Raw genomic sequence first — 15,182 nt, 5'->3', positions numbered from 1 at the left:
GGTGCAGGTCCCAAAGTAGGATGCAACGGATGGAGTAAACAAAGTGTAAAGTGTTTATAGAGAACACAAAAATAAACAATTGAATATTAACCCCTTAGTGAGAAAGCCTGATAGCGTCTTAATGACTAACTAATTTTTCAGTTGTTTTTAATTGCATTCCTAGAGCCAAAATGTTTTAATTTTTTCATCGACATAGGCATATGAGGGCTTGTTTTTTGTAGAACACAAGGCCCAGAGGCTGACTCCTGCCCACTGCCTCATTTTATATGGCCCGCTGACTGTGCATTAAACCTTAACTAGGGGTTATCCAGGCAGCGACTGACCCTTGTAATTGCAGATGCAGCTCTCATTGAAATCAATTGAAGCTCAGCCTGTAGTTACACCGTGCAGTACAAATAGCAGCTGGCAGACCCAAAGCCATATTTAAGCCTCCTGCTACCATAGTAATCCATTGAGCCTCCGCAACCCGCAATCATAGCACACCTAGGATAGCTCATATAAAGCGGGGGTCATCAAGGATTATGATGATCCAGAGGGAATGGAAGGGTCACAAACTTTATTCACAAACATGGATACATAGATCCAAAAAGAAACCAATGCGTTTCGGAAGCCCAATGCATGTTCCCTTTCTCAAGCCAAAGAAATAAAATATCCATGCGCAGTCTTATGTTATATATAAGAATAATGAGATATGACTCACTCATCTCAAAGCAGTGACAAAACACTATGCACCACGCCCAATAGCAACCAGCCGAAACTGGAAGTCCACTGAAAACAACCGGTCAACAGCAAACATTCCACCACAGCACATGGCACTGAATACTGGAATTGTGCTGCATTCCACAGTGTATTTCCGCTTTGCATCCAAATGCATTCACATTGAAAGACTCAGAATCAGAAACTATTTTTTTTTAAAAACAATATTAAATGAATAAAATAATGAAAAATTTAAAATAGGTTTTGGGTTACAACAAACAATTATACTTACAGAATGGAATACAGAAAAGGAAGGGGGGAATCCAGTACTTCCGCTATTTTCATTATTCATCTCCTATGACTGAGCTGGACAATCAAAATTATACTAGAAGCTTTAAGCAGTTGGGGATGTGGCCTTACTGGTACCTATTGACTCTGGCTTTCAAGACAAAGGAATGTGTCCATGTGACCTATGACCGAACAAACAGAGGAATGCAGTTGGGTGGGTGAAAAAAAATGTTAAGTTGTCATTTTGATCCATTCTAACAATTACAGTACATGCAGGTAGCAATTATTTCACCACCATGATGCAAAGTTTAGACAGTGATTTTTTTTATTACCTTAAAAAAAACTGCTGGGGAGAAGAGCTTGTCAACAACAAAAAAAAAGTATAAAAAGCAACTGTAAGGTATAGTCAGCCTAGAGCTTCTCCATTAATGTGCATAGCGAAAGCGGCATAAAAGGTATTGGCCAACTGGTCAGGGGCCGCCATTCTACTGATAGGTGAGAGTTTCAGAGACAGAATTAATGGCCTATTCTGTGCAACATAAATAGCACGATTCTACAGGCCATTACAATTGTGGTGATATGCCAAATATGTGTGCAGATATAGCAAACAGTAATTAGACAGACTGCACACTGTGTTATTAAGGTACCATTTTGTTCTAATACACTTACTATATTAATAGCATAGCATGCAGACTGTTAGGTCAAAGTGGTTTTCCGGCTTTTTTTCCCCATTGATGGCCCCTCCCCAGAATAGGTAAATCAATAAACTAATCGGTGAGGATCCAACACCCAGCACTATCACCAATCAACTGTTTCCTGGATCCCAGACTGGTATTGAAGGCTCTCTCCCATTGAAATCAATGTTATGTCATCTTGCAATTTGCTCTTTAACAAACTGAAAAAGTAAGGACTTCACTTGGTGCACTCTGCGCAGTTCAGCAGCAGTGACAGGTGGATGATACACACATCTATTGACTACACTTGCAGTGCAGGTTATGGAGTGATCCTGTCATAGCCCTTACTTCTTAATGCAAGGGCCCACTTGGAGATTCACTAGCTTGGGGGCCAGTCCAACCATGGCCCTAGCTAGCTAGAAGTTCATTTATGTCTGATCCACATAAAGAAGCCTTATGGACTTATGAAGTATGGACTCCTCAGAATCTTGAGGCTAAGTAATACTGTATACCAATTGAAATGTACTTTCTCTTTTTCTCTGTATTGTTTGCTACCACTTTTTTAAATAAATTGTTGTTGCTTAACCCTTTCCAATCCACTGTCTGACCTCTGAAGACATTATGATTTAAGGCTATACAGCTCCGATGTTGGAAGATGTTCATCAGGGTCCTCTTACTGTATATTGCCAGCCTCTCTGCTGTCGGAGCCTATCTAACTTGTTACCTCATGCAGTACTGGCTTTAGCCATTATATAGCGCCGTTGTATAATGGCAAAAAAAGAATAAGCCCCCTAGGAAAACGGGAATTTTTTCTTACCGATAATTCCCTTTCTGGAAGACATCATGACAGCATACGCTGGAGGTTGCTCACCTGCTGACCTGAAGGGACAGGAAGAGGCAGAATATAAAAAGCACCTCCCCTCCACCAACACCAGTGCGTTCCAAATGACCACAGTGACCAGTTACTTAACCAGAAGGTGTGTTTTTATTGACATCACACACCTCAGAAAACAAAGTTAAAGCATACACATTACCTCATGTGTTGGACAAACTAGGGTAACCATGTTGGTAAGGGGGGGAAAAAAGCCTGTATGCTGTCATGATGTCTTCCAGAAAGGGAATTATCGGTAAGAAAAAATTCCCGTTTTCCCCATGACATCATGACAGCATACGCTGGAGGAATACCAAATAAGTGGCATGGGCTTTTTAGGGAGGGATTACGGCTTGGAGCACCTTCCTACCGAAGGATGCGTCCTGACTATATTTAAAGTCCAGCCTATAATGTTTGATGAAAGTATGGCCTGAAGTCCATGTGGCTGCGTTACAGATTTGCTCAATCGATGCGTGCGCTCTCTCCGCCCAAGAGGATGCCACCGCTCTCGTTGAGTGGGCCTTCAATCCTTCTGGAGGGGGGATGCCCTTGGCCTTGTAAGCCTCCTGGATGGCTCTCCTGAGCCACCTGGCGATCGCATCTTTAGAAGCGGCCTTTCCTTTGGCCTGCCCCTGAAATTGAACGAAAAGTTTGTCAGACTTCCTGAAACTTTCTGTTGCCTCGAGGTACGCTAGTACCGCTCTTTTGACGTCTATATTATGGAGCTTTTGTTCTTTTGCATTTTTGAAATTTTGGCAAAAGGCTGGAATAACTATTGGTTGGCCCCTGTGGAAATCTGACAATACTTTAGGCTGGAAGGATGGGTCTAAACAAAAAACTATTTTGTCCGGGTGGATAGTGATATATGGGGCCCTTCGTGAGAGGGCCTGGATTTCCCCCACGCGTCTGGCTGACGTAACTGCCACAAGCAGGGCTACCTTGTATGTCAGCCAGGCGATGGATAGATCCGTAATCGGTTCAAATGGGGGGTCGCATAAGGCCTGAAGGACTATGGTTAGATCCCAGGGTGGTGCCGTGGCCCGTGTGAATGGATGTAATCTGCTCGCCCCTCTAAGAAATCTCCTAATCCACCTGTGCTCCGCCAGCGCGAGATCGAAGAATGCCCCCAAGGCCGCAATTTGGACTTTGAGTGTATTCGGACTCAAACCTTTATCCAGGCCCGCCTGGAGAAAATCTAAGATTTTCCGGACGTCTGGCTGATCCAGCTGCTGGATGTCCTGGCCTAACCACTCCGAAATTTTTTTCCAGACTTTGGAGTAGATTTTGTGTGTCGAGGGTTTAAAGGGGTTGTCCCGCGCCGAAACGGGTTTTTTTTTTTTTCAACCCCCCCCCCGTTCGGCGCGAGACAACCCCGATGCAGGGAGGTAAAGAAAGCTCACCGGAGCGCTTACCTTAATCCCCGCGCTCCGGTGACTTCTCTACTCACCGCTGAAGATGGCCTCTTCCTCCGTGGACCGCAGCTCTTCTGTGCGGTCCACTGCCGATTCCAGCCTCCTGATTGGCTGGAATCGGCACGTGACGGGGCGGAGCTACACGGAGCTACACGGAGCCCCATAGAAGACTGCAGAAGACCCGGACTGCGCAAGCGCGGCTAATTTGGCCATCGGAGGCCAAAAATTAGTCGGCTCCATGGAGACGAGGACGCCAGCAACGGAGCAGGTAAGTAAAAAACTTTTTATAACTTCTGTATGGCTCATAATTAATGCACAATGTACATTACAAAGTGCATTAATATGGCCATACAGAAGTGTATAGACCCACTTGCTGCCTCGGGACATCTCCTTTAAGGCTCTCGCTAATGGTGGAAATAACCTTAGGGGAAAGACCCTTTCCTAGGAACTTTACCCGCTCAAGCTCCAGGCCGTAAGCCTGAACTTGTGAACTTCCGGGTAAAGAAGAGGGCCCTGCGACAGTAGGTCCGGTCTTGTTGGAAGGTGGAAGGGCTCTCCCACTGACAGGGATCTCAGGAGGGGGAACCACGGTCTTTTGGGCCAATATGGTGCTACAAAAATTACTGTTAGGGTTGACTGCAGTAATTTCCTTAGCAGAAGCGGGATTAGTGGTAGAGGGGGAAAGGCATACGCTAGGTCCCAATCCCAGGGGTGAGAGAGAGCGTCCGTGCCCAGGGCCTGTTTCTCTGCGCCTCTGGAAAAGAAAAGCCGGCATTTGGTGTTTGCGCTTGACGCAAAGAGGTCTACTTCTGGTACCCCCCACTTCTCCACAATAATGCTGAACACCTCTGGATGGAGTTCCCACTCTCCTGGGTCCACTTTCCTTCTGCTTAAAAAGTCCGCGGCTGAGTTCTCGGCTCCTCTTATATGAAAGGCCGATAGGGACTTTGTTGTGCCTTCCGCCCATTGAAGGATCCGCCCCGCCAGTCGTTGTAGTGGAGGATTCCTGGTGGTACCCTGGTGGCGAATGAGTGATACTGTTGTCATATTGTCTGAGAAGATCCTCACATGTTTCGCCACTAATCGTGTTTGCAGGCTACGCAGGGATTTCCATACAGCTTTAAGCTCCCTAAAGTTCGATGAGCTAGCTTTCTCGTGAACGTCCCAGGCCCCCTGTACATAACCGCCTTCAAAGTGGGCCCCCCACCCTTTGGCGCTGGCATCGGTCGTGATTATTACGGCCGGGTCCAAATTCCAATCGGATGCCTGAGACAGGTTGTCCGACGACACCCACCAACGGAGTGAAGCTCTGGCTTCCGCAGAAATAGGGATTGTCTGATCAAGCGAAGCCTGCAACTTGTCCCAATTCTGGAGAATTAGTGACTGGAGTCCGCGACTGTGGAATTGGGCCCAGGGGACCACGCCGATGCACGAAGTCATTAGTCCCAGGATCCGCATTGCGTCTCTTATCGTTACCCTATGTTTTTTATATAGGTTGGAACATTCCTCTATGATAAGATGTTTTCTTAGGGGAGGAAGGGACGAATTTTGTAGACTGGAATCCAGGATGACACCCAGGAATTTCTTCCTGGTTTCTGGCTCCATGTTGGATTTTGACTCGTTAACAATCCAGCCAAGCTCCTTAAATAATTGCAATGTGGACTCCAAGTGTGATCTCAGAGCAGACGGGGAATCTGCCACCAACAGGAAGTCGTCTAAGTAGGGGATGATCATGACACCCTGATTTCGTAAGAAGGCCACCATTTCCATCACGACCTTGGAAAAAATTCGCGGAGCCGAGGAGATTCCAAATGGTAGGCAGACGAACTGGAAGTGGCGGATTTCCCCCTCCACCCTCAGCGCAAACCTCAGAAATTTTTGTGAGTTGGCGTAAATAGGGATATGAAAATAGGCATCCTTAAGGTCTATTGTAGCCATTACGTTATCCCTGGCAATTAAAGGAGTTGCAGTTCTAATGGTTTCCATTTTGAATCTCCTATATTCAATGAATTTATTCAGTTGTTTTAAATTGATAATGGTGCGGTGGGAGCCGTCTGGTTTGGGAACCAGAAAGAGGGGGGAATAGAAGCCTTTTCCCTGTTCCTTCTTAGGGACTGGGATAATCGCGCCGAGACCCTGCAGGTTCCGTACGCCCTCCAACAGAGCCTGTTCTAGGCCTGGAGACTGGGTTGGGGTTATCATAAACCTGTCCGGGGGGCGGGATAGTAGCTCGATCCTGTACCCCTCCGCCACTAGGTGCAGTACCCACTCGTTAGTTGTAATATTACGCCAGCTATGGGAACAGCGAGCCAGTCTACCCCCTACCGGGCCCGAAAGTATGGGCTGAGGGACAAAAGTTAAAGTCTTACCCCTTCCGCCCTTTGGATAAGACCATCTTCCGGTCTTTCCCTTCCCGGCGTACGTAGACGAGGGATGAGGGGTGAAGGGTCTCTTGGGTGGTCTGGTGGCAGGCAGTCCGTGACTCTTGTCAGCTGCTTTCTCCAGCAGACGATCCAGGTCTGGTCCGAATATACGCCCGCCCCGGAACGGTAGGGTACATAGCCTATTTTTGGACGCTGCGTCCCCTGACCACTCTTTCACCCACACTGCCCTTCTGGCGGTGTTCGATAGGGCTGCCATGCGGGCTCCGAGGCGGACTGTTTCCATCGAAGCATCTGCCAGGAACCCTGTTGCCATTCGCAGCAGAGGGATGCCGCTTGCGAACTCCTCCCTAGGGGCTTTTTGGTCGACTAGGGCTGCGAATTGGTCCAACCAGATTGCCATGGAACGAGCCACGGAAGTGGGCGCGATGTTAGCTTTCATGATGAGACCGGAGGTAGACCAGGCTTTACGCATGGATGTGTCCACCTTATGGTCCAACGGGTCCTTTAAGTGGGACGTATCCTCAAAGGGCAACCCGGACTTTCTGGATACCATGGCAATTGCAGTATCGACTTTAGGTATCTCGTCCAAAAAGGACACTTCATCTCCCGGAAATAACAGGCGTTCTTTAAATTCCCTGGGGATTAGCGGAGCCTGATCCACGCTCTCCCACTCATTTAGGATCAGCTGCTTGAGTGTGGCGTTTACGGGGAATGAAGATTTTTGTTGCGGGAGTAACCCCGCGAACATATCCTCCTGGACTGTGCGGGGTTGCTGCACATCTTCCTCCACCTGCTTGGTCCTGCGTACTGCTTTCAGCAGTTGATCCATGTCCGCGGTAGAGAAAAGATATTTCTTGTCCTCCTGCGTCACTTCCCCGTCAAAATCCACATTTTCCGCTATGTCGGAGTCAGACTCAGACACCGCCGGAACCGACCTGCGTGTAACCCCGGAAGGCCCAGGTTGGAGGTCCGAGAGAGAGGACTGCACTTCTTCTCGGACGACTGACCGAATTTCGGCCATAAGGGAAGTTTTTTCCTCCTGCAAAACTTTTGCGGAGCAGGTAGCGCATAACGTTTTGGTGCAGGAGTCGTCGAGTTTGGTTAGACATACTGGACATTTTTTACTCCTGCGTCTAGCCTCCCTTGGTTTTTGAGTATCCCTGTCCTGTAAGACAAGGGAAACTCTGTTAGTCGGGAAGTGTATGTAGTGCAGGTGTAGGTTGGTCCACTGGACCACTTACAGTTAGGAGGGTCTCTGGGTCCTCTCTGGTCGACATCTTGCGCCTTGCAGGAACGCTTCCTGTGCTTAGGATCGTTCCTTAGCGTGGAGAAACACCACCAGCTGATGCAGGGGCAGCGGATTTTTGAATTTGGCGCCGGCCGCGCCAGGCCACGCCCCCTTTGCGGAGCGTCCGACGTCACCGCGCTGTATCCGAAACCACGCCCCCTGGAGCGCTCCTGTCGGCCCTGGACCCGGAGATGGCGGCCGCCGCCGCAATGACGGCCGCAGTGGTGCCGGCAGCCCGTACTTGGACCCCGGCCCACCGGAGATGGCGGCCGCCGCCCGAAATGACGGCCGCAGTGGTGCCGGCAACCCGTACTTGGGCCCCGGCCCACGCAGTCCCCGGAAAGCTCCCAGATGGGGTCCTTCCCACTGGGTTTGCCGGGGCTGCCCGAAAGATCCACGCCGCCGCTTCGCCGGTAAGTCCTCCTCCGGCATGGGACAGCGTTGCTGGAGTTCTGCCGCTGCTGTCCTGAAGGGACAGGAAAAACACTGGTGTTGGTGGAGGGGAGGTGCTTTTTATATTCTGCCTCTTCCTGTCCCTTCAGGTCAGCAGGTGAGCAACCTCCAGCGTATGCTGTCATGATGTCATGGGGAAAACCAGGATACACATTGGATTGGAAAGGGTTAAATTGTTGGCCTTAGTAAAATTATTTTTACAAACTTCAATCATAAAGTACGCTTCATGCAACATTACCAAAATGCATTACATTGTTGAAAAAAATTACAAATTGAAAGGTTATAGAAACCTATACGCATGGAAAAAATCAATATACACATATCTGACTAAGACCCTGCAGAAAAAAAATATTTGTTTTTTATATATTGACTTATCTTCTCATTTGTTTAGAAAATATCATACTTAGCTTAGGTTCTCCTACATTCAGGTTTCTGGCTAAGGGACATTCCCAGTACCGTTCAACTCATCGCTCTCATGAACAAGCTCAGCTTCCCCTCACCTCTCCTCTTTCAGCGGCTGTGTAGCATAGCTATGCTCACAGCTACTACACAGCTATCTCTCTATCTTGTCCCCTCTCTGAGTAGCTGCTGATCAGCTCTTCCTCACTGCTGATAAGAACAGAAGATTCACCCTGAGTGAATTACAGCCCTCTGTAATAGTAGCTTTCTCTACTCTCTTCTCCTCCACAATTCTCTGGCACGGTCATACAGCCACTTGTAATAGCTCAGTGGAAAGGCAATGAATGCACATTCACAACAGGGAAGCAAGCTGTGGGGAGTGTCACTTTACCCTAACTGACAAAATTTGCTACGATTTCAGTAGCAGTTCCTTGGAAAACAATACGAGCATAGAAATGAAACAATCAGAAAATTTTTATTAAAACTAATTACAAGAAGTTTACCTTTCCAAAAAACACATGGATTAAAGGAAAATAAAGGAGCACAAGAGTGTCCATAGCCTTTAATTCGCTAGATTTCTCTTCTTTACGCTACCTCATGGCTAGCATACATGCATACGCTCTAAATATGAGAAGAATTAGCAGAAAATACTTTAACATTCTTCTTTTTAATGCGACAATGGAAGTAGTCATAGTCATGTCCTCGGAGGACATTCATGACATTCACATACTGTGGTGTATGAAAGGATATTATCAGTTAGCGTGACTTTTTGTGACATTTCGCCATGTTTGCTATATGTTTGATTAACTTCAATAAAGATAAGATAATAATCACTTTGTTTTATGATAAAATGCCACATGATTTAGGATTTAACCCATAATTTGCTGTTGACAGTACAGAATTGTAACCTGAATAAATACCTTTCATGGTTTGCCTTTTCACTGAAGAGATAACACATAAGTGGAAATCCATTAGTCTTATCAGCATTTAAACAAGGCCCCTGCCTGTGACATCTGCACGCGCCTATAAAAGCCGACAGTAACTGGTCCTCGTCCTTCTTCTCCTTCCTTCATTTGCTTTTGCAGGAATCATGATGACTACAGGGTGGTGCTCCAGAGCTTTTGTGGTCTTGTCTCTCTTGTCATTATATGTGTATGGTCAGAAGCTCGTTGGAGGCTTTCAGAACCGGAATCCCACTGATGAAGATGTTGTGCAGGCTGCCAAGTTTGCAGTTAATGCATTCAATAGCCTGTCCAATGAGGAATATGATTATAAACTAATGAAGATTGTATCTGCTGCAACTCAGGTAAATGACACATACTGTATGAATCTTCTGCTTTTCTCCTTCTCAGTTGCCACCAAATTTCAACTGATTGTTAACTGGTTCATCTATTTATTTCATGATTACTTATAAGAGCGGATTTGTGGGGGCAGATGTTTCTTAATTGCATTTTTCTCTCATAAACACGCCAATGTCATGTCACGTCAGTGTGGTCAGGAAGGGTATCGTTTCTCCTTAGGAAGAGCACTTAGATACTGTGAGGAGACTTATGAAGGCCATTTATGCTCCTCTGAGAAATATGCAATTGGAAGATGGAACAATACTCCTACAGTGCTACCTATTAGAAGCCAGTATACCTGTAAGTCAATATCAAACCTTTTAACAAGCCTTGTACCAATGACTGGGAATTGTGAGGCAAAGCCAGAATTTGGTGAAGAATATGGAAAAAGTTTAACATTTGACTTGCATGAATGCTGCCTTCCAATAGAGGCACTGTAGAGGTATTGCTCCATCTTATCATTTGCATATTTCCCTGAGGAGCATGGATGGCATTTTAAGTCTCTTCACACCTTCTAGGTGCTCTCCTTAAGGAGAACCAATACCCTTTCGGACCCACGTTATAGGCCTCGCACTAGCTAAGCCAGAAACCTAGTGCAGACTGAAACAGTCTGTCTGTACATGCTTATCTTCTCCTTTTGGAGAAGATTCTGGCTTTGATTCACAATTCCCAGTCATTGTTTAAAAACTTGTTAATAAAGTCTGACATTGATTTGCAGGAAGTCTGACTTCCAATAGGTGGCACTGCAGAGTACATTCTTTCAGAGGAGAATACCTCTATGATACAGCATGTGATGGAACAGATAACGTTCTTAAACATTTTCTAAACAATTAGAAAAATCCTCAGGTACAGATACCAGATTTCTGTGGCCAGTGTATTACAAAACTGTAATACAGCTACATTCATGAGCCCTAAGGATACATTAGTGGTTCTTATTTAAAGCTATCATCTAGTCAGGAGCTCAAAATTGACAAGCCAGTACCTCCAGGGGATGATTACCTGCTATTTATTTTTCCTCAGATCTTGCTCCTTGGCTATGCTTTAGCTCTGGTCCATTAGGATTGAGCTGTGATCTATGACTATAATTTAGCTACAGTGCCTCATCTGAAGTAGTCTGGGACACACCTCCTGTTTCATCATTGGCTCAGAATGCAGAGGAGGCAGCCTGAACGAATGATGAAACAGGGGGTGTACCACAGACTACTTCGGATTAGGGCTGTACTTAAACTATAGCACCAGATTACAGCATGGTCCCAATAGGGCTGAACTAAAAATCAGCCAAGTAGCAAGATCTGAGGAAAAAAAAATAGTAGGTAATCATCTCCTGAAGGGTACTGATTTATACATCAATTTTCAACTCCTGACTGGAGGGTCGCTTTAAAGGCTTTGGTGAGAATAGAAAAGACATTTCTGCTTTTTTTTTTTTCCCACAATCAGTCTTACCTCTAGACGTAGATGATGGGAGGGATCCTTGTATCCCCTGATATATTTATACATAGTTATTAGGCCGGCCCTCAGCCGTCTGTTTTCTAAACTAAATAACCCCAATTTTGATAACCTCTCTGGGTATTGTAGTCCGCCTATTCCGTTTATTACTTTAGTTGCCCGCCTTTGAACCCGCTCAAGCTCTGATATGTCCTCCTGCAGTACCGGTGCCCAAAACTGTATACAATATTCCATGTGTAGTCTCACCAGTGGTTGAGCTCCTACTACTGGCCTTAGCTGCCTCAAAGAGGATACTTCTTTAGGATTATGTTCCTAAAGTGTCCCTTGGTCTGTGGGACCAACCCACATGTCAAATCTGGTATTGATATGTATATACTTGATGTGAGCAGTAGTTCACTGGAATAGCAAAGAACATACATATCTTAGAATGCAAATCGAAAGCCAAAGGTTTAGAAGGATGTGTAAGAGTTTGGTGATGGGAACAAATGTAATTTCTTTACCTGTGCATTTTTACTTAACCTTTTAATATCTGTAACTTTTCGTTTTACAGGTCATCGCTGGTGTGCGCTATGATTTGAATGTGGAAATGGGTAAAACAAATTGTAATAGAGAATTCACATATGACATCAGTTCCTGTGACATCATCCAAGACCCAAAACTCGCCAGGGTGATTACTGTTGTACAATTAATCTTAAAATTTAAATATGCGTTAATGATTCTACATCTGTTTTTATTGGGGGAGTTAGGGGGTACTAAGGGAGAGAATTGGATGAGACAATGGTTCATTATTGCATTATTAAAATCTGAAGTGCTCCCTTTAAATATTAGGTGTAATAACTTATACAATCTGTTAACACTGCTTCGCTGCTAGACTGCCTCAAGCCACCCAGAAAAAAAGATCACTTAGGGGTATTCTTGCTTGGTCAGACGTCATCTGAAATACTGCGTTCAGTTCTGGGCACTCCAATTTTAAAAAGACATTGACAAGCTGGATCAAGTTCAGAGAAGAGTTACCAAGATGGTGAGCGGTCTGCAAATCATGTCCTGTGAAGAACGGTTAAAGGATCTTAAGGGCTGTCACAGTGCAGAGGGATCAGCCCTATTCTCATTTGTACAAGGAAAGACTAGAAGCAATGGGATGAAACTGAAAGGGAGTAGACATCGATTAGATATTAAAAAGGGAGGGTGATGAATGAGTGGAACAGGTTGCCATGGGAGGTAGTGAATTCTCCTTCAATGGAAGTCTTCAAACAGAGGCTGGACAGGCATCTGTCTGGGATGATTTAGTGAATCCCGCACTGAGCAGGAGGTTGGACCCGATGACCCTGGAGGTCCCTTCCAACTCTACCAGTCTATGATTCTACTTCTAGACAAGCCAATTTATCGTTTGAACAAGTGAACGAACAAATGTGCCCTAGGTTCTTTGTTGAGTGTGCTCGGTCTTTTAGCATCAGCAAATGACACATTTGATTGTAGATGTGTTCTCCCTTCCTCAAGTGTCCTGAAATTTTTAGTGTTTTCCATTACCCATGGTCAATATTTCAGGTTTGTAGATTGATGCCTAGGCATGTACAGTTTGGCCTACTCAACTCCTTACTTATGTGCCACTGTACTAGTAATACCATGTAAAGGCATATCCCTTCAATTCCCATTTCCATGTGCACAATACTTTAGAATGCATTATGTTATGGGTTGAGCATGATAAAGAATACTTCAGGAATATAGAAAGTGCAACTTATACATTGTATGAGGTACGTGATTAGCCATATAGCTAATGTATTTCTTTTTTTTTTTGCAGACCTACTTGTGCTTTTTTTCCGTAGTGGAGGTGCCATGGGAGAATCAGGAAAGCCTTGTGGCAGTAAACTGCAAGGTACAGCAGTAGAGGCGATAACAACTATACACTCTATTGTCCCTCATTGTCTGTAAAGTAACAAGTAAAGCATACCAATAAATCGTAACAACCTGAAATCGTATGTTGTCAGTGATTGCTGGAAAAGTAATGCCTGTGCATGCTGTGCGATGCAACGCATGGTTTCCTATTGACAAAACTGGGGAAAACTTGCCAATTCGCTGACGCAGTTTTCAGCCACGCAAGAGTAACACTACTTCCCTGAAGTGGTGGAAGGCTTTTTAGACACAAAAACACCTCGCACCGTGAATGATGCATTTTTGCACGCGTTTTTGCACATATTACTGTACTTTTTGCACCAACAGGGACAGTTGGCATGGACCTGGGAAACACCACCGCTGTCATTTTAAAGGCTATTTAGCTTAATGACTTCAAGATGTTTTTTGTTTCCCCGGACAAATTCCATAAACTTCTATGGGGACCATTGGTGCGCAAATGTGCACAAAAATAGAGCATGCTGCATTTTTCTTTTATTGTGCGTGCAAAAAAAAGTAATGAGAATGAACCGATTGAAATCAGTGGGTTCTTTACTCTGCGTATTACCTGCACAATTTTTGCATGTACAACTATGCTCATGCGAAGAAGCCCTTAGGCTGGGTTCACACAGGGCGGATTCCCGTCGGAAATCTCGCGGTTTGGCCGCAGCAAAAACCGCGAGATTTCCGCCAGGAGAACCGCCGCGGCGGCTTTGAAGCGGCCTGGCCGCTTGCTTTTCCATTGCGGCCGGCGCTCCCATAGAGGAGAGCGCGGCCGCGACGAAAATAAACAAACAAAAAAAAGTAAATAGACATGCTGCATCTTCTGAAGCCGCGGTTTCAGCCGGATTTACCGCAGCGGATTGGCCATCTCGTCCACATGGCTGGCTAATCCCGAGATTAGCGGCCGCCCTGTGTGAACCCAGCCTTAATGTAATGAGTTCCAGATGCGTTCTTCCTACACAGCATATCACGCATCTCCTTGCATATTGCGTGCTCATTTACACCCCCCCACCACCCCCTTATTGACTGCTATGGGAACCTTTGGTGTGCACAAAGAACATGTCGTGGGTTTTTTTTGCATGGACGAAATGCGCAAGAAAACTATGCACATGTGAATGAACCTATGGAAATTGGGTTCTATTCTTTGCGTTTTGCGTCCATAAATTTTGGACGCGCAAATACGTCTGTGCGAATTTAATACCTTCACACAAGTGCATTTGTGGACGTATGTATATGAATAAAATTTGTGCATGCAATACGCAGAAAATAGAACCCAGGGTTCATTCACATTTCCTTTTCTCACATGCACAAAAAACAGGATCTACTGTATTTCTGTGTGCATTTGCGCATCATAAGTCACCAGAAAAGTCTACAAGAGGTGCCTAATGAGAGCATCGATGCACAATATACTGTGAAATTCTGTGAAAAAAAGAACATCTGAAAATCATTTGACTAAATAGCCATTTAAACTGGGGATGTTCTTTTACTTATTATTATTTACATGAGCAAAAAGTACAGTAAAATACACCAAGACATGCACAAAAAACCTCATACATAGCACAAATATGTACAAAAATGCATACGCCCATCTGAAGAAGCCCTAAGACTTTAATTTGATCCAAAGGCATAACAAGGATTTTTTATGGATTCTGTATGAATGCAGCAAAAGAAAATAGTGCCATGATGTATAGGATTTTGTGTGTATGGACCTATTAGTACTTGCATGCAAATGGCAGTGCAACAGCCCAGAACACCATCCTGGTCTCCTCCATAAATATCATACATTTTGTCCTGTGTACATGCACTGTGCAAAGCTTGTCCTGTCATATCCAGTGTGTGTGTTGAACAGCTGCGGTGCTTGAGAGGTTAACAGTAATAACCTCTGCCTGCATGTAAATGTATCAGTCTGTCTTGTCATGTGATACAAGTGAGGTTATAAATGTGAGAGATTGAGAGTGGGAAGAGGTCCATCTTCAGGATTTCCAGCAGAATGCTAAAACAGAACCCCATGGAAGCACCTTCAGCTTCCATGTAGGTGAAG

The 15,182-nt window shown here is 45.2% G+C and overlaps 1 protein-coding gene across 2 annotated transcripts; it reads left to right on the top strand.

Annotated features, from left to right (window-relative positions):
• Positions 1 to 1,412: 1,412 nt before the first annotated feature.
• On the top strand, positions 1,413 to 13,222 carry LOC136620796 (cystatin-like). Of its 2 annotated transcripts, none has more exons than XM_066595789.1 (4): positions 1,413 to 1,479; positions 9,551 to 9,771; positions 11,802 to 11,918; positions 13,050 to 13,222. In XM_066595789.1, the coding sequence occupies exons 2-4, from the start codon at positions 9,556 to 9,558 to the stop codon at positions 13,134 to 13,136; spliced, it is 420 nt and encodes a 139-aa protein (XP_066451886.1). In that variant the 5' UTR covers positions 1,413 to 1,479; positions 9,551 to 9,555; the 3' UTR covers positions 13,137 to 13,222. The 2 variants fall into 2 exon arrangements, with proteins under 2 accessions (XP_066451886.1, XP_066451885.1); XM_066595788.1 differs by lacking the exon at positions 1,413 to 1,479 and adding an exon at positions 2,108 to 2,156.
• Positions 13,223 to 15,182: the final 1,960 nt, after the last annotated feature.

This window comes from Eleutherodactylus coqui, chromosome 3 (assembly GCF_035609145.1).
Source record: "Eleutherodactylus coqui strain aEleCoq1 chromosome 3, aEleCoq1.hap1, whole genome shotgun sequence".
Taxonomy (NCBI): Eukaryota; Metazoa; Chordata; class Amphibia; order Anura; family Eleutherodactylidae; genus Eleutherodactylus; species Eleutherodactylus coqui.
The sequence above is the reverse complement of the archived record's forward strand: the minus strand, read 5'-3'. Positions and strand labels throughout refer to the sequence as shown.

Coding starts and splice junctions, on each gene's coding strand:
- LOC136620796 (XM_066595788.1), top strand. CDS start 2,123: ATGAAGTATGGACTCCTCAGAATCTTGAGGCTAA. Junction 2,157..9,550: donor CCTCAGAATCTTGAGGCTAA/GTAATACTGTAT, acceptor TTGCTTTTGCAG/GAATCATGATGACTACAGGG. Junction 11,919..13,049: donor AAGACCCAAAACTCGCCAGG/GTGATTACTGTT, acceptor TTTTTTTTGCAG/ACCTACTTGTGCTTTTTTTC.